Source organism: Balaenoptera physalus (genome assembly GCF_965194825.1).
Source record: "Balaenoptera physalus genome assembly, chromosome: 4".
Taxonomy (NCBI): Eukaryota; Metazoa; Chordata; class Mammalia; order Artiodactyla; family Balaenopteridae; genus Balaenoptera; species Balaenoptera physalus.
In genome coordinates this window covers 73,073,845-73,097,667 of record NC_138891.1, presented here as the reverse complement: position 1 = coordinate 73,097,667, position 23,823 = coordinate 73,073,845, and the positions used below count along the sequence as shown (strand labels likewise).

The window sequence follows — 23,823 nt, the reverse complement described above, 5'->3', positions numbered from 1 at the left end:
GAGGAAATGCTTTCAGCTTTTCATCATTGAGTATGATGTTAGCTGTAGTTTTGTCATATATGACCTTTATTATGTTGAGGTAGGTTCCCTCTGTGCCCACTTTCTGAAGAGTTTTTATCATAAATGGATGCTGAATTTTATCAAAAGCTTTTTCTGCATCTATTGAGATGATCATTTGGTTTTTATTCCTCAATTTGTTAATGTGGTGTATCACACTGATTGATTTGCAGATATTAAAAAGTCCTTGTATCCCTGGAATAAATCCCACTTGATCATGGTGTATGATCCTTTTAATGTATTGTTGGATTCATTTTGCTGATATTTTGTTGAGGATTTTTACATTGTGTTCATCAGTGATATTGGCCTATACTTTTCTTTTTTGATACCTTTGTCTGGTTTTGTTATCAGGGTGATGGTGGCCTCATAGAATGAGTTTGGGAGTGTTCCTTCCTCTGCAATATTTTGGAATATTTTCAGAAGGATAGGTGTTAACTCTTCTTTAAATGTTTGGTAGAATTTACCTGTGAAACCATTTTGTTCTGGACTTTTACTTGTTGGGAGTTTTAAAATTACTGATTCAATTTAAGTACTGGTAGTTGGTCTGTTCATATATTCCATTTCCTTCTGGTTCAGTCTTGGGAGAGTGTACCTTTCTAAGAATTTGTCCATTTCTTCTAGGTTGTCCATTTTATTGGTATATAATTGCTTGTAGTATTCTCCCTATGATCCTTTGTATTTCTGTGGCGTTGGTTGTAACTTCTCCTTTTTCATTTCTGATTTTATTGATTTGGGCCCTCTCCCTTTTTTTCTCCATGAGTCTGGCTAAAGGTTTATCAATTTTGTTTATCTTTTCAAAGAATCAGCTTTTAGTTTCATTGATCTTTCTATTGTTTTTTTAGTCTCTATTTCATTTATTTCTGCTGTGATCTTTGTGATTTCTTTTCTTTTACTGAGTTTGGATTTTGTTTGTTCTTCTTTCTCTAGTTGCTTTATACATAAGATTAGGTTGTTTGTTTGAGATTTTTCTTGTTTCCTGAGGTAGGATTGTATTGCTATAAACTTCCCTCTTAGAACTGCTTTTGCTGCATCCCATAGGTTTTGGATAGTCGTTTTTTTTTTGTTTTCATTAGTCTCCAGGCATTTTAAAATTTCCTCTTTGATTTCTTCAGTGATCCATTGGTTGTTTAGTAGCATATTGTTTAGCCTCCATGTGTTTGTTTTTTTTGCAGTTTTTCTTCTTGTAGTGATTTCTACCCTCATAACCTTGTGGTCAGAAAAGATATTTGATATGATTTCAATTTTCTTAAATTTACTGAGGCTTGCTACGTGGCCCAGCATGTGATCTGTTTTGGAGAATGTTCCATGTGCACTTGAAAAGAATGTGTTCTGCAGCTTTTGGATGGAATGCTCTATAAATATCAATTAAGTCTGTCTGGTCTATATGTCATTTAAGTCCTGTATTTCTACATTGATTTTCTGTCTAGATAATCTTTCCATTGATGTAAGTGGGGTGTTAAAGTCCCCCGCTATTATTGTGTTAATGTCAGTTTCTCCTTTTGTGTCTGTTAACATTTGCCTTATATATTGAGGTGCTCCTATGTTGGGTGCATATATATTTACAATTATATCTTCTTCTTGGATTGATCCTTTGATCATTATGTAGTGTCCTTCTCTGTCTCTTGTAACAGTCTTTATTTCAAAGTCTATTTTGTCTGATATAAGTATTGCTACTCCAGCTTTCTTTTGATTTCCATTTACATGGAATACCTTTTTCCGTCCCCTTACTTTCAGTCTGTATGTGTCTCCAGATCTGAAGTGAGTCTCTTGTAGGCAGCAAATACATGGGTCTTATTTTTGTATCCATTCAGCCAGTCTCTGTCTTTTGGTAGGAGCATTTAGTCCATTTACATATAAGGTGATGATGACCAATATGTTTGTTTCTATTGCCGTTTTCTTAATTGTTTTGGATTTGTTTTTATAGGTCTTTTTTGCCCTTTCTTCTTTTGTCTTAGGATTTGATGACTCTCTTCAGTGTTATGTTTGTATTCCTTTTTCTTCTTTGTGTGTATATCTACTATAGATTTTTGTTTTGCAGTTACCATGAGGTTTTTGTATAGGAGTCTATATTTATACATGCTTGTTTTAAGTTGCTGATCTCTTAATTTCAAACACATTTTAAATAACCTGCATTTGTACCCTCCTCCCCTCATGATCACTGTTTTTGATATTATATTTTGCATCAAGTTGTTTTGTGTATCCCTTGACTGCTTATTGTGTATACAAATGATTTTACTACTTTTGTCTTTTAACCTTACTACTAGCTTTGTTCTTGGATGATTTCCTACCTTTATTGTATGTTTGCCTTTACCAATGAACTTTTCCATTTTGTGATTTTCTTGTTTCTAGTTGTGGCCTTTTCTGCCTAGAGAAGTTCCTTTAGCATTTGTTGTAATGCTGGTTTGGTGGTGCTGAATTCTTTTAGCTTTTGCTTGTCTGTAAAGCTTTTGACCTCTCCATCAAATCTGAGCGAGAGCCTTGCTGGGTAGATTATTCTTGGTTGTAGGTTTTTGTCTTTCATCACTTTAAGTGTATCTTGCCACTCCCTTCTGGCCTGTAGAGCTTTTGCTGAAAAATTATCTGATAACTTTATGGGAGTTCCCTTGTATGTTATTTGTTGCTTTTCCCTTGTTGCTTTTAATATTCTCTCTTATCTTTTATTTTTGTCATTTTGATTACAGTGTGTTGTGGTTTATTCCTCTGTGGGTTAATCCTGTATGGGACTCTCTGCACTTCCTGGTCTTGGGTGACTATTTCCTTCTCCAGATTAGGGAAGTTTTCAGCTGTTGTCTCTTCAAATATGTTTCCAGACCCTTCCTCTCTTCTCCTTTTGGGACCCTTATCATGCGAATATTAGCACGCTTGATGTTGTCCCAGAGGTCTGCTAAACTGTCCTTATTTCTTTTCATTCTTTTTTCTTTTTTCTGTTCAGGGACAATGATTTCCACTATTCTGTCTTCCAGCTCAGTGATCTATCCTTCTGCCTCAGTTAGTCTACTATTCATTCCTTCTAGTGTATTTTTTATTTCAGTTATTGTATTCTTTATTCTGTTTGGCTGTTCTTTATATATTCTAATTCTTTGTTAAAAACTTCTAATTTCTCACTCTGTGCATCCCTTCTCCTGAGTTCTTTGATCATCTTTATCATTGTTATTCTGAACAAGATCTTTCTTGGTTAGATTGCCTGTCTTCACTTCACTTTGTTCTTCTGGAGTTTTATCTTGTTCCTTTGTCTGAAACATATTCCTCTGTCACCTAATTTTGTCTAAATTGCTATTTGTATTTTTATGTATGTAGTAGGTTTGTTAAGTTTCTCGACCTTGGAAGAGTGGCCCTCTGTAGGAGACGTCTTATGTGTCTCAGCAGTGCACTCCCCTCTTGTCACAAGGGCTAGGAGCCAGCTGGTCCCAGGGTAGTGTCTGGCCTGTGTTTGTGGACTTGGTCCACATGCTGCTGGACTGTAATATTCTTGCTTCTGGTGTCTGCCCCCTGGTGGGTAAGACTGGTCTAGAGGCCTGTGCAGGCTTCCTGACAGGAGAGGTGGGTGCCTGCCCCCTGGTGGGTGGGGCTGGGTATTCATCTTCTGGTGGGCAGGGCCATTCTAAGGGTGTGTCTAGAGGCTGCTGTGGGCTCAGGAAGTCTTTAGATAGCCTGTCTGCTGATGAATGGGGCTGTGCCCTTGCTCAGTTTTTTGTTTTGGCCAGAGGTGTCGCAACACTGGAGCCTACAGGCTTTTAGGTGGGGCCAGGTCTTTGTGCCAAAATGTCAGCCTCCAGGAGAGTTCACGCAGATGAATATTACCTGATACATTTGCCAGCAGTGTTTGTGTCCCCAGGGTGGGCCACAGTCACCCAGGAACCTCCCCAGGAGACCCTCCAAGACCAGCATTAGGTCTGTCCCAGGCCCTGTCAAATTACTGCTTTTGCCCTTGGCCTGGTGTACCTGAAATTTTGTGTGTGCTCTTTAAGAGTGAAGTCTCTATTTTCCCCAGCCCTGTGGAGCTTCTGCAGTCAAGCCCCACTGACCTTCAAGGCCAAATGCTCTGGGGGCTCTTCTTCCTGGTGCTGGACCTCTAGGCTGGGGGCCTGATGTGGGGCTCAGCATTCTCACTCTTGTGCGAGAACATCTGTAATTTAATTCTCTAGTTTGTGGGTCGCCTACCCAGGGGGTATGGGATTTGATTATATCGCAAGTGCCCCCCTCCTACCAGTCTTGTGGTTCTGTCTGTATGTCTTTAGTTGTAGAGAATCTTTTTTGGTAGCTTTCAGTCTTTTTCAACGATGGTTGTTCTGCAGATTGTTGTGATTTTGGTGTGTTCGTGAGAGGACGTGATCTTAGGGTTAGGGTTCTTCTACTCTACCATCTTGGCCACTCTCTAAAAGTTTTAATTTTGGAACTTCCCTGGTGGCACAGTGGTTAAGAATCCGCCTGCCAGTGCAGGGGACACAGGTTTGATCCCTGGTCCAGGAAGATCCCGCATGCCACAGAGCAACTAAGCCCATGCGTCACAACTACTGAGCCTGCGCTCTAGAGCCTGCAAACCACAACTACTGAGCCCGTGTGCCACAACTACTGAAGCCTGTGTGCTTAGAGCCCGTGCTCCGCAACAAGAGAAGCCATCGTAATGAGAAGCCCGTGCACCGCAACAAAGAGTAGCCACCACTCGCTGCAACTAGAGAAAGCCTGCGTGTAGCAACGAAGACCCAACACAGCCAAAAATAAATAAATAAATAAAAATAAATAAATAAATAAAAGTTTTCATTTTGATGAAATCCAATTTATCTTTTTTTTTTTTTTTTTCCTGTTCCTCCTGCTTTTGGGGTCATATCCAAGAATCCATTGCTAAATCCCAGATCATGCAGATTAATCCCTTTGTTTTCTTCTAATATTTTTATGATTTTAGCTCTAATATTTTGCACCAATTTGTTTTTAATGATCTCTTATTAATTTTCTTTTTGCCTTCTGTTGAATTTGGTTGCTAGTGTATAATATATTTGATTTCTTTTTAAATCAAGGGACCTTTTGGATTCAGACTTCTTAAAAAGTGTAATAAGAATTAAATTTTTTTTTTAAGTTACTGATTTTAAATTAACATAATAGGTTAAATTTTTTTTGTAATATAGTATCCTTTGTAGTAGTCCTGTTTCTGATATTTTCTTTAAATCAGTAAGTCTTATATTATTGCTTTATATAAGAATATTTTGCTTTTTGTTATAGTTTTATATGTGAAAAGTTATGAGTAAGATAAACTTTTGGTAAATAAATAGTTTAAATGTATGTTGAAATCTGTCCAGTCAAGAAAACTTAAGTTCAGAGTATTTTATAAATCATTCTCTTAGAGTAAATTGAGTCTTTAAAAATGAGGTTTGTTTGAAGCAAGGTATATAAGTATAGTTTCCTTCAAGAGGATAGAGATTGGTCTTTTTAGTGCTAGTGCTATTAATGTGCAACTGGTTTCCTGAACTGATTCCAATAATGTGTTTTTTTTTTTCCTTTCAATTGAAAGCAATCAATATTTCTTGATTTTAACATTGTAAAAAGAACAAAGAATTTAGATAGAAACAACTTTGAGTTTAGGCTTCACTGTTATTAGCTGTATAATTTTGGTCAGTTTATTTAATCACTTTCATTTTTCAGTTTACTGTTCTATAAAAGGGGAATAGTAGAATTTGCGATACCAGCGTGTAAGGGTGTTGTGATGAGGAACAAAATATGTGCAGCTAGATCCTGGGGAGTGATACTGCTTCCTTTACTATATTGGCTGGTATCCGTTTGGGAAAATAGAAACCACATACGGTATTTCTTATAGAAAGGTTTTAATATAGTGAATTGGTTACAAAGTGTTGGAAGGGTTGGAGGAATGAAAAAAGCCACAGTGATGCCACCTAGAGATTAGTCAACATAGGAAGGAGCTACTGTCCTTAGGGGCTGCAGGAGCAAGGGTGGAAGTGGTGGTGCTAGAGCCCCTAAGTACTGCACTCTTGAGAACACTGCAATTGTTGCCAAGCCAGGAAGTCAGGGCTTGCCTGCTTGCTGTGGCTGCAAGAGCCTCGGAGCCTGCAGTCCCATTGACACCCTCAGATTGGTCACTGACGCTGCCGAAATTTGGAGTAGCTCAGTTGCTCACTAATGGCTGTGTCAGAACAGAAGCAGAAAAAAAAAGTGGCTTCTCCTTATCTCCTGCCTCTTAATCTAACATCAGATCCTATTTGCAAAACCTAACCTCTTGGCTTGCAGGGGGTTTGGGAAATATGCTTTGCAGATTTCTAGCTCCTGGCAGCATAGAGGAGGAGATTATGGAAGGGTGATGTAGTGGTGAAAGCCAGTAAACAACTGGCACACCAACCATAAAGGCTATAATTTTGAAAACAGTTTTAGTAAGCAAATTATTGTGCAGTCTTAGCAATTTTCATCCTTGAAACCTCTTTCTGTGACTTTTCTTTTTCCCCCCCATATTCCATGTCCCACGCATTAAGAAAATATACCCCAGATCCTACAATAAATAGTTGCTCTGTCACCTCCAAGTCTAAACTACTACCACCTTTTGTTTAAGATTGTATAACTTGTATCTCTGCTTCTCTACTTGCCCTTCTAAATACAGTGAGTTATGTATACAGCAGCCAGAATGAACTTTTAAAAATATAAATTAATTCACAGTACTCTCCTGTTCTAGCTCCCCGTTACACTCAGAATAAAATCCTAACCAAGTCCTATATGATGAGGCTCCAGCTGATAACTTTCTTATCTCATCTCTCTTCTCTGTCTGGTTGTAGCCTCTTGGGCTCTTTGTTGTTCTTTGAACATGCCAAAGTAATTCTCATGTTAGGGCCTTTGTACTTGCAGTCTGTTCGGTGCGGCATGTTCTTCCTCCACGTTTATGTGTGACTGTTTCCTTACGATATTCCTTTTCTTTCTATAGGTCTCCCTCACTTTAATAGATCACTGCCTCTATGAGAAGCCTTCCTTGACCACCATATGGTTACTGTCTATCAATTTACCCTGCCTTTTGCGTGCACACACACATACCATGTATATGTATGTGGTCTCATTCTTAAATATATGTACTTATTGTCTGTTCTTCTCTAAGTTTTATGACTGTAGGCACTTTGTTGTATTCATCTCTGCTACTACCACCTAGAAGAGTCCTTGGTAGGAAGGAGTTACTCATGGCAGGGTTGAGGACATTGAGATTATGACAACCTTTGTAATGTTTTTTTAGTCATTAAATGAATAAAGATGTGTTAAATCAGTGAAAATTCGGTGAACAAATAGACAATTAAAAGTATTTAATATTCTTTAGAAATGCTTAATATGCTTTAGAATGATAATTTGCAAACTAAGAGGAGATCACTATTTGTCTGCCTGTCTGCCTAGAGGTCTAAATGCTATAGGTTGGTGAGCTTGTGTGTGTTTACATATATACTTATATATATGTATATAGGAGAGCTCTGATACTACACCAAGATGTCTAGTGCCTTTCTAGTTTTATTCCCATATTCCTTTTTACAGCATCTCAGAAATTTTTCTACTAATAGCTATAGGTATGAAATTGTGAGACCTTAGTTTACTTTCTTTTAATTTTCTTTCCTTTTATAGTTGCTATGCTCTGTGTTTTACCTTGCCTTTTTGTTTCTTGTTAACAAATACTTTTCCTTAGTTTTTTCAGTAGGAGTGACCTCTTTGTACTTGAATCAGAATCTTTATATTTGTGGCAAAGGTTCTTCCCCCATCATAACGCTGTGTACGTCACTTCAACTAGATTAGAGATAGGGATGACACATATCTTGTTTGCTGTTATATCCTTAGTACTTGCATAATTCTTATCTTGGGGAAGTCATTCAGTTTTTCTAAGCTTTGCATTCCACCTCTGTAAAATGAAGGAGCTTTTACTAGATGACTTTTAATTATAAAGTATTAATTATTATAAGATTTAAATATGATCTCAGAGTCATTTGTTAAAAATGTGGGAAAGCCGAGTTGTATAAAATGCTTTATTTTAGTAGCATTCTGTTCAGTGAAATTTTAATTACATAGCATTATAGGATAAAGGAGACTATAGGATAAGACAAACTGCTTTCTAAAAGGGAATAAACACTGGAATCTGCTTTATATTCTGTAGCAAAGCTCATAACACTTAAGTCTTGGTGTATCACTTTGTATCAGGATAAAAGGCTAGATGTTACAGAGATGATATTTATGAATAACTTTGTGGGCTTAAATAAATGTTTGAAATAATATAACCATTTGGGTTTTTAGCCAAGTAAGATTAAACATAGATTGGGTTTAAATTATCCAGTCATTTAAAAAATAAATTATTTGGATTCTTTTGTGATTTATTTTCTCTGTAAAAATGGATAGTACTGTTCCTTATTCCTTATAGAATGATAATTTCCTAGGGTTGCTCTTTAACTCATATGTTTTTTATAAGGTGCCAACTCATAACTTTTCCAGAGCAGGTCATATATGCTACATTCTACTATGTACTAGAGTTGATTTGACTACTTTGTTTTCCTGGAACTTAGAGCTCTGTTTCTGTAACGTCGCTGATGACTCTTTTGGATTCTAATTTGCTGTTGGTATAAGGAACTTGGAATATTATTTTGATTATTTGCTAAATGAAGTTTTGAAGTTGAATTGCTGCATAAAATTCTATGAAAATGTATGACCCTTTTTGTTTTGTTTTTTTGTGAGTTTGGTTTTCCATATTACAGCTGTCTACTCATTCGCTCAACAAATGGTTTTAGGTAGTGAGACTATAGTAGTTCAGTGCTTCCCAACTGTTCTCATCTCATGGCACAGGTAGAAACTGATGGTTGTATTTGTATGAGACACTGGAGAAAACTTCTGGGGGACATAAGGTGTCATGTCCTGTCTGGGTGTTGGTGAAAAATGTTTAGATTTCTTTTTTATGAAATTATGTTAAATAATTAATAAATAGTTAATAAATAATTTATTTTTATAGAATTATGTTAAAATAAAACTTAAAGTGTTAGGAAAGATATTACATATTGAATGTGTAAATAACACTTCCATATATTTAAAAAATATTTTAATGAGAAACTTGAGCTGGCTTCCCTGAACATAACTTAAAAAAAAAAAAAAAGGTCTTATGCATGAAATGGTTTCAAGCAATTCCTGATCAAGATTTAAAAATTGATGATCTTTCCAAATTCTTGGCCATTGTCATTGATGAGAGCTTTGTCTGCATAGGTAGACATATTAGTGAAAGACAGATGAGCATTTATTGCCCTTTCCTCCTGATTGACAGGAACTCCTTTATCACTTGTAATTAGAATTTAAATAATTCCATCTCTTTAAATTATACTTTAAAGGAGCAATCATTCATTAAGTGGGGCTGCTCTTCCTTTTCTTTCATTGACACATGTAATGCTTAAATTTTCTGGGATAAATTGAGTGGATTTTGAATAAAATGATGAAGCTTTTCTGTAGGTATACATAGAAGTTGCTCTACTTACTAAACCCCATTTACCCACTTTTAATAATTCTATTTTTGGATTCAGATTATAGCACTGACTCCCTAGTGACTCATTCTCAACCTCTTGTTTCCAACACTTTGAATCCATAAAGATTGTTGGTACATGTTAATTGTCAAAAATATCAAGGATTGTTTGAAATAAGATCATCAGATTTAGAACACCAGTTAACTAAGCCACCTTTTAAAGTCAATAACTGGAAATAAACAAATCTGCAAGTTGAAAGTTGTTCCTCCTAAACTTTTTGAATTCTACTTTTATTTATTTATTTTTTTTTAAATATTTATTTATTTTTGGCTGTGTTGGGTCTTCGTTTCTGTGCAAGGGCTTTCTCTAGTTGCGGCGAGCGGGGGCCACTCTTCATCGCGGTGCACGGGCCTCTCACTATCGCGGCCTCTCTTGTTGCGGAGCACAGGCTCCAGACGCGCAGGCTCAGTAGTTGTGGTTCACGGGCCTAGTTGCTCCGCGGCATGTGGGATCCTCCCAGACCAGGGCTCGAACCTGTGTCCCCTGCATTGGCAGGCAGACTCTCAACCACTGCGCCACCAGGGAAGCCCTGAATTCTACTTTTAAATCATAAACTTAGGCAAAACTCTTCCTTTGGACAGCTAGTATACACTGTTGTGTGAAACAGCAGAAAGTGATATTCCTTTTTTAAATTTTTTTTGGCTGCGCTGCACAGCATGCAGGATCTTAGTTCCCTCAACAGGGCTAGAACCCATGTCCCCTGCATTGGAAGCATGGAGTCTTAACCACTGGACAGCCAGGGAAGTCCCCAGAGCGTGATATACTTGTCTCATTTCTATACAAAAAGCTGAAAAAAAAATGAAATGTTTTGAATATTTTGTTTAGATTCATGTATCATTTTCATAAAATTTAATTTGGAATTTATATCTACATGTAACCTTTTACATATAAGAGATCCTTTGTGAAATAATGTACTACTAGATCTTCACAGCTTCTAAATGAATTCTTAACGTAAATTTACATCTTGCTGTCTTTGTGGCTGCTCTATCAGTATGCAAAGTTACAATGTTTCCAAATTTATCCTCTTTGTTTGTTTTAAAGTTTTCTTTTGGCATTTGAGTATTTCATCCCTAGGAATTTGTTTTGGTGCTTAGGAAAACAATGTTCTTCCAAGATAATCTTCTATTCAGAAATTTTAACTATTGCTGTTAATTTGAGTACAGTTATTAACATGTAGAATCATCACGCAACAATGAAAACTTTTTGATACAGTTGTCTTCTGGGTTAGTAATTATTGGTGTGTTTATTTGGCATGCCATCAAACGCATCTGTTAATTTTGTTATTTGAATGGGGCACATTTTCTATTTCCTTTGCGTCTTTGGAAATTACAAAGTTCTGAAATTTTCTTTGTAGGCTGGTATATTATACAATTTTGCAATTGTATGAGGCATTCTGGCTCTAGCTGTTAATTGAGTAGTAACCTTTTAAGCAGCTTCTTAATCTGATATAGTTATAACTAATGTGATAAAAGAACTTTGTTTCTTATTTTGTGTTTGCAGAAGTTTAAAGTACAAATCTTTTTCTGTATTAAATGGATATTTTGTGTTGAAGTCCTGTATGATTTGCTTCTGCAATTGTTTTATTTAATAACTCTTTCATGTAAAAATACATTTTGGTTAAAGAAGAGAATTTTGGAAATGTTGTGTTTGCCTTATGAATGTAATGGCTTTACAGCACTGTTTGATGAAAAAGTTGTCCATTATGGTGGAAAACAACAACCAGTAAAAATCAGATCTATTTAAATATGAGATAAAATAAGATATGTTTTAAGGTTCAAAAGCTGATTATGTGTATAATTTTCTGCATTCTTAAAATGTTTTAAAATAAATTATATTGCAAGATTATAAAATTAGGCATTTAGTAAAGATAGGAAATATTAATTCATCTTAGTTTATTCAACAAATGTTATGCTCATTTATGATCAAAAAATCAAATTTTCAAAATGTTTTTGAATCTGCAAAGGTCTGCAATCCCATTTAAAATGATATAATTATGTGCATTTAATTCCATCTTCAGACATAAATGTTTTTTAATAATTTAAAATAAAACATAATTAAATTTCATTAAGAGTCAGCCTTCGGCTAATTAACATTAAAAGCCAATAATAAATAAATACCAAGAAGTAAGAGCCAAAAAATAACAAAATCAATTGCATTCTAATAGGAATACCTTATAACTAATGATGATGATGCTAAGGAAACCATCATACATACCTTGTTAATAGGAAAAATGTGAAAAATAACAGTAGGAGCAAGAATTGTGAAAAATGAGCAAAAGAAAGGTGCAATATTTGACAAGGGGTACAAAACAAAGAAGTGATGACAAACAGATTGTGACTAAAATAGCTTTGGATGATTCAAATAGTAATGCCAGGTAACTTTTCCCCTAAAATGGAACTATTTTAGTGTGCCATGACCCAAGCATTGAGAACTTTTATAGTAGTAAATTGGTTCCCATTCCCAGAGATTTGATTTATGTCATCTGGAGTGCGGCATTAGAATTTTAAAATCTCCCCAGGTGATTCTGACATGCAGTAAAATTTGAGGACCATTACTTTCGATCGGTGGTTCTCAAATTGTGGTCCCCGGACCAGCAGCATCAGCATCACCTAGGGACGTGTTAGAATAGCAGCTTCTTAGAGCCCATCCAGATCTACTAAATCAGAAACTCTGAGGCTGGAAGCCAGCAATATGTGTTTGAACAAGCCTTGCAGGGGATTCTGTTGTATTCTAAAGTTTGTGAACCACTGTTCTAGAGCAGGGGTTGGCAAACTATGGCTTACAGGCCAAATCTAGCCCATCGCCCCCTCCCCTTTTTTTCATGTAAATTTTTATTGGAACACAGCTATGCTCATTTGCTTCTGTATTGTCTATGGTTACTTTCGCACGATGGCAGAGATGAGTAGCTGTGACAGAGACAACATGGCCCACAAGCCTAAAATACCGTCTAGCTCTTTACAGAAAAAATGTGCTGACTTCTGCTCTCAAGACTGTTTTTGCCCACTTCCAAGGACTGTATCTGTCATGACATCCACTGAAGGGAGGCCCCTTTTTGCTCTTAGTGAAGGTAATTTAGTGATTTAGATGGCTTGATGAATTCTTCTCAGTGGAGTGCTAGTGGGCTGCAACCCAGACTAGTTAAAATTAGAGTCTCTGGGAGTAAGAACCAGCAATCAGTAATTTTTAAAGCTCCACAGGTCATCCCATTGTGCAGCCCAGTTTGAGAAACAATGCATTGCTTCTTCCCCCAAACAAGCACTTGGAAATCATGGTAAATGCAGATTTTGATTCTGTAAGTCTGGGGTGGTTCTGGAGATTCTTCATTTCTAACAAGCACGCAAGTGATGTGGATAATGCTGGTTCACATCTGGGGAACCTTAAAAATTCTGATTCCTGATACTTGCCAGTTTTTCTAATTATCTCAGCATCAGGGTATTTAAAAGTTCCCCAGGTTATAATACTGTACACTTGAGAACCCCTGGTCAGAGCGATTTGTCTCAATCTTGGAGTAACAGAATCACCTAGTGAACTTATTAAAAAATACAGAGGGATTCTGTCCTCCTTAAATAAGCTTGGATCTTTGTATTAATATTTTCTGTTAACTTTGCAGGTGATTTTGATTGCCTTAGAGAAAGCCTTAGAGAAAGGGAGAAAGAAGAGGTTAGATAAATGGATAGGTTAGGACAGGCAGGGGATGTAGAAAAACAGGAACACATAATAAATATTCATTTGCATATTGGGACCTGTTTCTGATAAAAGCAAAGAAGAGTCTTCTTGATTATTATAAGCCTGTAATAAACAGGCCTAATGAGATTAAAAGATTCAATGAATCCACAGTGTTAACAGCCATAGCCCTGTGCCTATAGATTCTGGAAAGGACAGGAATGATTATGTCATGCAGAATCGTCAGAAGAGACTGCTGTGGTAGCTCAGTAATATTTAAATGGATCACAAAGACTACAAAATTTTTAGTCTCGGCCAATGGGACCTAAATGGCAAGAACTGAAAATAGTTCAATGCTATCTATGGATGTGTAGCCTATTCTTCTACTAAAGTTCCTAGAGTGTCTGCCATCTGTGTAGTGTATCTCAGCTTTCATCCTTTCCGGAACACAACTAGATAGTGTTGCTTTAACTGGGTGCAGACATGAATGGGGAATAACCTGAGTGTAAGCCATTGGTTTTAAACAGCCATGATATTTATGCACTCTTACCTCTTAAAAGGTAAGATCCTTTTATAAGTAGCAGATAGGTCAAATGACATTGCTGATTATTTGTCATACATATGTTGCTAGGAATAATGCCATTCATTTCCAAAAATGGAACTGAACCTTTGCTTTTGTGTTGGTACCCCACCCCCCCCACTCACCCCACCCAAGGAATCTGTCACTCTGGCTTTATTATTACCATCCCAGGTTTTGTGGTATAGACATGGAAGAGAAGACCTGTATGTACTCAATTCTGAGTATGAAACAAATTTTGTTTTTGGTCTAAAGCCCAGATAAAGTTTTTGGGTGGTTGCTGAGCACTTTGGGTAAGATCTTGATCAGAACCCCCAACTAGTCAGGATAGTAGAACTCTGCACAAGGAAAATAGGGAAATGAGGTAAAGGGCAAAAATTTAGGGAAGAGTCTTGCAAAATTCCTTTGTCACCTAATTTCCGGAGACATTGACAAGGCAAAGTCTTAAAGCTTAAGAAATACTGCAAATTCTCTCTTAGTGGGAATAGATTAGTGCCCTATTGAGGCAGCTCTTTGCAACAGTTCACCAGAGGAAAAGAAGAGTTAGCTGTTAGGTAGCTGGATAGCTTGAAACTGGCAAGTGGGAGACTCAGTTTTTACTCAGTTGCCTTTGCATTACAACATACTTTTCATTCTAATGGAGGTGTTAAAATAGGCTAGATTATTGACAATTGCCTGAAATATTTCTCATTCTATCCAAATGTATATAAACTTTAGTTTAGGTAATGCTGTATTTTGGAGAACTTAGTAATGTTTTTGTAGTTTTAAAATAACAATAATAGGCAAAAATCATTCTGTTTCTTTCTCTGGAATATATTGATTTTTTTTTTTTACTGGGGAATGATTGACATAAACTGTATATTAAAGTGTACAATTTGATAAATGTTGACATATGTATACCTCCATAAAACTGTCACCTCAATTAATTTAATGAACATAACAATTATGCCTCAAAAGTTTTCTTGTGCCGCTTTATAATTCCTCCTCCGATTTGCCACCTCCTCATTCCTAGTCAATCACTGATCTGCTGTCTGTTATTACTGATCAGTTTGCATTTTCCAGACCTATATGTAAATGGATTTTTTTTTTTTTGGTCTAATTTCTTTCAGTGTAATGATTTTGAGACTCAATCATGGTCTGTGTAGCAATAGTTTATTCCCCTTTTTTTATTGCTTAATAGTATTGCATTGTGTAGATATATCACAATTTGTTTATCCATTCACCTGTTGATGGATGTGTTAGTTATCTTTTGCTGTATAACTGATTACCCCAAAATATAGTGGCTTAAAACAACAGACATTTATTATCTCAGTTTCTGGGCCTGGAATTTTTAGAGAGACTTAGCTGGGTGGCTTTGGCTCAGAGTCTTTAATGAGATAGCTGATAAGATGTGGCCGGGGTTACTGTAATTTGAAGGCTTCACTGGGGTTGGAGGATCCAATTCCAAGATAGGGCCATGCATATGACTGTTGACTGCAGGCCTCAGTTCCTCACCAAGAGGCCTCTTTGCAGGGTTGCTTGAGTGGTTTTTACTGCATGGAATCTGGTTACTCCCAAAACACATGATATGAGAGTCAGGGCAAAGAGAAAGATGCAATACTATCCATTACTTAGTCTCAGAAGTTACTGTTTGTCACTTCCTCCATATTACTATTTGTTAGAAGTAAGTCTCTATGACCAGCCCACTCTCAAGAGGAAAAGAATTAGGCTCCACTTTTTTTTTTTTTTAATTTTTATTTATTTATTTATTTATTTATGGCTGTGTTGGGTCTTTGTTTCTGTGCGAGGGCTTTCTCTCGTTGCGGCAAGCGGGGGCCACTCTTCATTGCGGTGCGCGGGCCTCTCACTATCGCGGCCTCTCTTGTTGCGGGGCACAGGCTCCAGATGCACAGGCTCAGTAGTTGTGGCTCACGGGCCTAGTCGCTCCGCGGCATGTGGGATCTTCCCAGACCAGGGCTCGAACCCGTGTCCCCTGCATTGGCAGGCAGATTCTCAACCACTGCGCCACCAGGGAAGCCCTAGGCTCCACTTTTGAAGGGAAGAATGTCAAACAATTTGTGAGCGTATTTTAAAGCCAATACAATGAACATTTGAGTTGTTTCCCGGTTCTGGCTATTACAAATAAAGCTGCTTATAAAAAATATGTGTAAAAGTCTGTATAGATGTATGCTTTTATTTCTTTTGTGTAAATAGCTAGAGGTAGAATGGGTAGTATGTTTAACTTTCTACAAAACTACTTATATAGTGAAATCTACAAAAATTGCTAAGAAAAATTATGGAAAGAAGAATTTCTTTTATTATTTATTAATGCTTATAATGATGTTAATATTCTTTTATACATTAAATTTCTAAAAGTTTTAAATTTCATTAAAGAAAACCTCCAAAATCTGGAAATTGTTTTCCAAATTTGATTGTATCCTTTTATACAAGCAGTGTATGAGAGTTCTAGTTGTTCCACATGATTGCCAACACTTGGTATGGATACTCTTCTTAATTTTGTTATGGTTTTAATTTGCATTTCCTTAATAACTAATGATCCCAAGAATCTTCATGTGTTTATTTGCCACCCATGTATTTCCTTCAATGAAATGTCAGATCTTTAGCCCATTTTAAAAAGTTGGGCTGTTTATCTTATTATTTAGTTATAAGAGTTCTTTCTATATTCCAGATATGTCTTCTGTCAGGTAAGTGTTTTGCAGATACGTATTTTACCCCAGGCTTTGGCTTATCTTTTTTATTTTTGTAGCAGTATCTTTCTAAGAGCAATAGTTTTTAATTTTGATGAAGTAAATTTATTGATCTTTTTTTCTTTTATAGTTTTCTTCTTGTGTACTATTAAGAAATGTTTGCCTAACCCAAGTTCACTAACACTATTCTAGGTTTAGTTTAGATCTGTAGATCCATCCCAAGTTAATTTTTGTGTATGTTGCATGGTAAGGGTCGAGTTTCATTTTTTGGTCATAAGGCTGTCCAGTTGTTTGTTCCAGCATCATTTGCTCAAAAAATTATCTTTTCCCTATTGGCATCTTTTGTTTAAAAAAAAAAAAGTTGACCATATGTACTGGTCATTTCTGGACTCTATTCTGTTTTATTGATCTTTTTTGCCTGTCTTTAATACTACAAATGCCTTGATTACTGTAGGTTTCATAATAAGTCTTGAAATCAAGTAAGTTAGGTATTTCTACTTTCTTCCTTCTTTTCGAAATTGCTTTGGCTACTCTAGGTCCCTTACATTTCCATATATATTTTAGAATCAAGTTTTAAACTTCTACAAAATGCCTTACTGGGATTTGCAGTGGGATTGCATCAAATCTATATAGATCAGTTTGGTGAGAATTGACATCTTACTAATATTGAATCTTCTAATCCATGAACACAATATATCTCTCCATTTATTTAGGTTTTCTTTAATTTCTCTTGGCAGTATTTTGTGGTCTTCATTGCACAAGTCTTGCATATCTTTTGTCAAGTTTATCCCTAAGCATTTCCTATTTTTTGGTGCTATTGTAAGTGATATATTTTAAAGTTCAGTTTCTAATTGGTTATTGCTGGTGTATAGAAATACCACTGAATCTTGTATACTGACTTTATTTCTGCAGACTTGCTAAATTCACTTATTAGTTCTAGTAGGCTTTTCTGTAGTTTCTCTTTAGTTATGTTTGTTCGTTTGTTTTGTTTTTTAGATTCCATATATAAGTGAAATCATATAATATTTGTCTTTCTTTGTCTGACTATTTCACATAGCATAACACCCTCTAGGTCCATGCATGTTGTAGCAAATGGCAAATATTAGAAGTCCTAGCCACAGCAGTCAGACAAGAAAAATAAAAGGAATGCAGATTTGAAAAGGAAGATATAAAACTGTCAATGTTTGCAGATGCCATATGATACTATGTATACAAAATCCTAAAGATGCCACCAAAAAACTACTGGAACTCGTCAATGAATTCAGTAAAGTTGCAAGATACATAATTAATATGCAGAAATCTGTTACATTTCTATACACTAACAATGAAATAACAGTCCCATTTACAATCACATCAAAAAGAATAAAATACATGGGAATTAATCTAACTAAGGAAATAAAAGACTTATACTTGTATAACTATAAGACACTGATCAAAGAAACTCAAGATGATACAAACAGATGGAAAGGTATACTGTGCTCATGGATTGAAAGAAATAATGTTTTTAAAATGACCATACTACCTCAGGCAGTCTGGGGATTCATTGTAATCCTTATCAAAGTCCCAATGACATTTTTCACAGAACTGGAAAAAATAATTCTAAGATATGTATGGAAACACGAAAGACCTGAAGTAGCCAAAACAATCTTAAGAAAGAAGAACAAAGCTGGAGGTATCATTCACCCTCATCTCAAACTATACTACAAAGCTTGCAGTAATCAAAACAGTATGGTACTGGCACAAAAACAGACACATAGATCAAGGGAACGGAATAGAGAGCCCAGAAATGAACTCACATTTATATGGGCAATTAATATATGACAAAGGAGGCAAGAGTACACAGTGGGGGAAAGGCAGACTCTTCAATAAATGGTGTTAGGAAAACTGGGCAGCTACATGCAAAAGAATCAGATGACTACATTCTCACACCATATACAAAAATAAACTTGAAAAGGATTAAAGACTTAAATGTAAGATCTGAAACCATAAAACTTCTAGAAGGAAACATAGGCAGTATGCTCTTTGACATCTGTCTTAGCAATATTTTTTTGGCTATGTCTCCACAGTCAAGGGAAACAAAAGCAAAGATAAGCAAATGGGACTACATGAAACAAAAAGCTTTTATACAGTGAAGGAAGCCATGAACAAAATGAAAAGGCAGCCTACTGAATGGGAGAAGATGTTTGCAAATGTTATATCCAACAAGGGGTCAATATCCCAAATATACAAGGAACTCATATAACTCAGCATCAAAAAAACCCCCAAACACCCCAATTAAAAAAATGGGCAGAGGACCTGAATAGACATTTTTCTAAAGAAGGCATACAGATGGTCAACAGGCACATGAAAAAATGCTTACCATCACTAATCATCAGGGAAATGCAAATCAAAACCACAATGAGATAATCACCTCACATTTGTCAGAATGGCTGTTATCTAAACGTTAACAAGTAACAAGCATTGGTGAGGATGTGGAGACACGTGAATCCTTGCGTGCTGTTGATGGGAATATAAACTGATACAGCCACTATGGAAAACAGTATGGAAATTCCTCAAAAAACTAAAAGTAAAACTACCATATGGTCCAGCAAGTTCACTCTTGGGTACTTAACCAAAGAAAACAAAAACACTAATTAGAAAAGATATATACACCCCTGTGTTCATTGCAGCATTATTCACAATAGGCAAGATATGGAAGCAATCTAAGTGCCTATCAATAGGTGAATGGATGAAGAAGGTGTGGTGTATATATTATATGTATAGTATATATACAATGAAATATTATTCAGCCATAAAAAAGAATGAAACCTTGCCATTTGTGACAAATGGGGTGGACCTAGAGGGTATTAAAGTTATTTTCAAATTTAAATGTAACAAAATTGATTCCTTGTGGTGTAGTTTTATGAGTTTTGACAGATGCATACAGTTGGGTCTCCATACCTCAATCAAGATGCACTTTCATTAACTCTAGAAATACTCTTATTAACCCATTGTTAAGTCACCCTTTCCTTCCTCTCCCTACCATTGTAAATTGCTGATTTGATATCCATCCTATAGTTTTGCCTTTTCCTAAATGTCATATAACTGGACTCATTCAGTCTGTACCCTTTTGAATATGACTTATTTATCAAAATGCATTGAGATTCATGTATGTGGTTGCATGTATTAATAGTTCTTTCTTTTTTATTGCTGAGTAGTATTCCATTCTGTAGATATACTATAGTTTGTTTCTCCAAGGACATTTAGGTTGTGTCCAATTTTTGGCAATTAGGAATGAAACTGCTAAAAAACATTTGTATACAGATTTTGTTATGAACCTAAGTTTTCATTTCTCTTGGGCAAATACCTAGGATTGGGGTTGCTAGGTTTTATGTAAAGTTAGCTTTAACTTTATAGGATAGGGGAGGTTTTTCACTATAGATTCTATTTCTTTAATTCTGTTTAGGTTTCTTTTTTTTTTTTGGCCATGCCATGTGGCTTGTGGGATCTCAGTTCCGTGACCAGGGGTTGAACCCAGGCCACGGCAGTAAAAGCCCAGAATCCTAACCATTAGGCCACCAGGGAACTCTGTTTAGGTTTCTGATATCTTCTTTTTAAAAAATTTTTTTATTGAAGTATAGTTGATTTACAAAGTTGTATTAGTTTCTGGTATACAGCAAAGTGATTCAGCTATGTGTGTGTGTGTGTGTGTGTATATATATATATATATATATATATATGTTCTTTTTCACATTCTTTTCCACTATGGTTTATTACAGAATATTCAATATAGTTCCCTGTGCTATACAGTAGTACCTTGTTGTTATCCATCCTATATGTAATAGTTTGCATCTGCTAATCCCAAACTCTCAATCCTTCCCTCCCCCACCTCCCCTCCTCCTTGGTAACCACAAGTCTATTCTCTATGTCTGTGAGTCTGTTTCTGTTTCATAGATAAATTCATTTGTGTCATATTTTAGATTCCACATATAAGTGATATCATATAATATTTGTCTTTCTCTGGCTGACTTCACTTAGTATGATAATCTCTAAGTCCACCCATATTGCTGCAAATGGCATTCTTTCATTCCTTCTTATGGCTGAGTAGTATTCCACGTATCCATTCATCTGTCGATGGACATTTAGGTTGCTTCCATGTCTTAGCTATTGTAGATAGCGCTGCTATGAACATTGGGGTGCATGTGTCTTTTCAAATTAGAGTTTTCTCTGGAAGTATGCCCAGGAGGGAGATTGCTGGATCATATGGCAACTCTATTTTTAGTTTTTTAAGGAACCTCCATACTGTTTTCCCTAGTGGCTGCAGCAATTTACGTTCCTACCAACAATGTAGGAGGGTTCCCTTTTCTCTACACCCTCTCCAGCATTTATTATTTGTAGACTTTTTAATGATGGCCATTCTGACTGGTGTGAAGTGAGACCTCATTGTAGTTTTGATTTGCATTTATCTAATAATTAGAGAAGTTGAGCATCTTTTCATGTACCTATTGGCCATCTGTATGTTTTCTTTGGAGAAATGTCTATTTAGGTCTTCTGCCCATTTTTTGATTTGTTTGTTTGTTTTTTTGTTGTTGAGTTGTATGAGCTGTTTGTATATTTTGGAAATTAAGCCCTCGTCAGTCGCAACATTTGCAAATTTTTTCTCCCAGTCTGTAGGTTGTCTTTTCATTTTGTTCATGGTTTCCTTTGCTGTTCAAAAGCTTCTAAGTTTGATTAGATCCCATTTGTTTATTTTTGCTTTTATTTCTATTGCCTTGGGAAACTGCCCTAAGAAAACGTTGCTACAGTTGAGCTTTGTTAGTTTTTGTCCTTCAAAGTATTTCCCCATCTCATCTATTGAATTTATCAGCATAAAATTGTTCCCCTGATTATCCTTTTTTAATATCTGTAGAATCTGTGGTGAAGTCATCTCTCTCCTTTTTATTGTATGAAATTTGTGTCTTCTTTCTTCCTGATCACTTTGGTTCTGGGTTTATCTATTTTAGATCTTTTTAAAGAACTAGCTTTAGGTTTCATTGGGTTTTGGCTATTGATTTTCTGTTTTCTATTTAGTTGCCTTCCAATCTGATCTTCATTATTTCCTTTCTTCTGCTTAATTTGGGTTTAATACTTTGGGATTAACATAATACAAAACTGTTTTTCCTTTGGAAGTGAATTGACAGATTTTGAAACCCTGTACTCAATCCAGGTTTTGTGTGTGTGTGTGTGTGTGTGTGTGTGTTTGGCATTTAGGCAAGGACGTAAGACTTTGCTAATAGTAAGAGTCCGTACAGATTGAATTTTTTTGGTACTGTTTTTAGTTAGTTGAAGGACATAAGGTTTTCTTTTTGTTTTTAATATTTATTTTTCTGCCTCTTCATCTGACATGTGTTTCAAATTCTGAATGAAGTGTATCTGTAAATTATGAAAGTACTTGGAATTCCCATGCCAAGCCCTGTGAAATTTACCACACATAGAGTTAAATATGTGGCATCCATTAAGTGGCGTAAAATATTGTCATGAGAAATAAAATTTTATTCTCATCTTTAATCTTAGCAATAATTTAACCTGAAGGGCTATATAATATTTACTTGAATTCTGAATTTAAGACATTTAAATCCACAGGTCTTCCTAAATGAGAAACCTCTAACTAAGGTATAAGGCAGTTCTAGAATTGTTTTCATTTGTTTTGTTTTAATATATTAGAGTAAGAAATTTCTGTGGTGGATAGAGTAGAATTTGTATTACTCTTTTAGGTTGTCTTCCAAAGCTTGAATTAGAATCAAGGAAATAAATTGCTCTACTGATTGAAGATTGTATTTAAATATTAATGCACATTTCATTCCTCTGTAAATAGAAGTAATTTTATTTTTTAAACAGATGAAATTGGTTTGAAAATCAGTTTGTTTCTTTTTTAAATATTTCTTATGCAATGTTCAGTAAGAAATGTAGGTGTTATTAGAATTGGAATATTGTTGGAAGGATGTAATATTTACAGAACTACATGAAAATTATTTTCTTTGTTTACTTTTCTAATTGTTTAATGTTCCTTCTTTTCTTTTAGATCCTATTTGACCAAACTCAGAGATCGATTAAGGCACAGCTTCAGAACTTTGTCAAAGAGTAAGTCAGTTGCAGTGAAAAGAAAAGAAAAGCAACCAGTTAATGATCGCATCTGGGAGTTGGTATCTTTTGAGAGAACTTAGAAACATGACTTAGTGAAAATATGGGAGTTTTTGTGTGTTTTTTGCTTTGTGAAATGTATATTGCATTTTTTCCTGAATTACTTTGTAAAGGAGTCAGACTTCATGCCTTTCAGTGAATCATTTATACTATGAAATTTGTGTTCAGGATACATAGTTCAAATTGTTACAGACTAAAAACAAATTTTTAATGTAAATAAATAACCTAATGATCTTTAAAAAAATCAAAGCAGATCCCAAAAGTGGTTGAAATACTATCAGTTATTCTAGTTGTCTCAATATGGTATTTTCTTTGTAGAGAAGATAATAGAATATATGAGAATGAGTGATGAAGGTGCATAATAAGTAATGAAAGCAAACCTTTTGTGTCACATTCATCACATTTTATATGTGAAATAAAATGAAACTAGAAATAAAAAAATTATCTGAACTTCCCAGTTAGGAACGTTTTCCTTTTCCACATTAATAATTTCACTTTATGTCTTTTAATTCCTGACTGAGAATATATTAAATTACAGATAAAGTTGATTATGATATAGTATTCAGATGTTAAAAGCTATAAATAGTGGCAGATCTCATGAACATAATGCACTTCTGTTTTAGTAGGTTAGAATTTGTTGTCCTGGAGGTGATGTCTTGCAGATCATTTATAAATCACTTCAAAATAGACTAATATTCAGAATGTCCTTATAGAGTGTATACATGAAAATTTATGGCTTCTTATTAAAGTCTTTGCTAGGTACACATTATTATTGTTATTATTTTAAAGTCATTTGTCTTCAAGTTACTTTGCCTAATTCCTTGGTAGAAAAAGTAAAAGGATGTTATATATTTACCTAAGATCATTAATGAATCAGGGTTTCAGATTTTCAGACTACTGAAATGGATACTGTTGCTCTTTACTGGTACATAATTCTTTTAGAAAGCATTATGTGTGTATGTTTTAAGAATATATTCATGTCCTTTGGCCTTCTAATTTTCTTCAACAATAAATGAATGTTGTTTCTTAAAGTGTGGTCTGTAGACCACCGTAACAGTGAAATCAAGGGCGTGTCTTAAGAAAATCCCTCAGATTTCTAGGGCTTATCCTGAAAACACAAAGAATTGTAATCTCTGGTAGAGGACCCTTGGAACTTGCA

At 35.4% G+C, this 23,823-nt stretch overlaps 1 protein-coding gene across 4 annotated transcripts in view; it reads left to right on the top strand.

Annotated features, from left to right (window-relative positions):
• The window catches only part of ACAP2 (ArfGAP with coiled-coil, ankyrin repeat and PH domains 2), a 157,170-nt gene that overhangs the window by 71,239 nt on the left and 62,108 nt on the right, over positions 1-23,823 (top strand). For all 4 annotated transcript variants that reach the window (XM_082458593.1, XM_082458592.1, XM_082458590.1 and 1 more), the window contains one exon: positions 22,546-22,604. In XM_082458593.1, the coding sequence (XP_082314719.1) occupies positions 22,546-22,604 (59 nt within the window). The remainder of the gene's footprint in view (positions 1-22,545; positions 22,605-23,823) is intronic.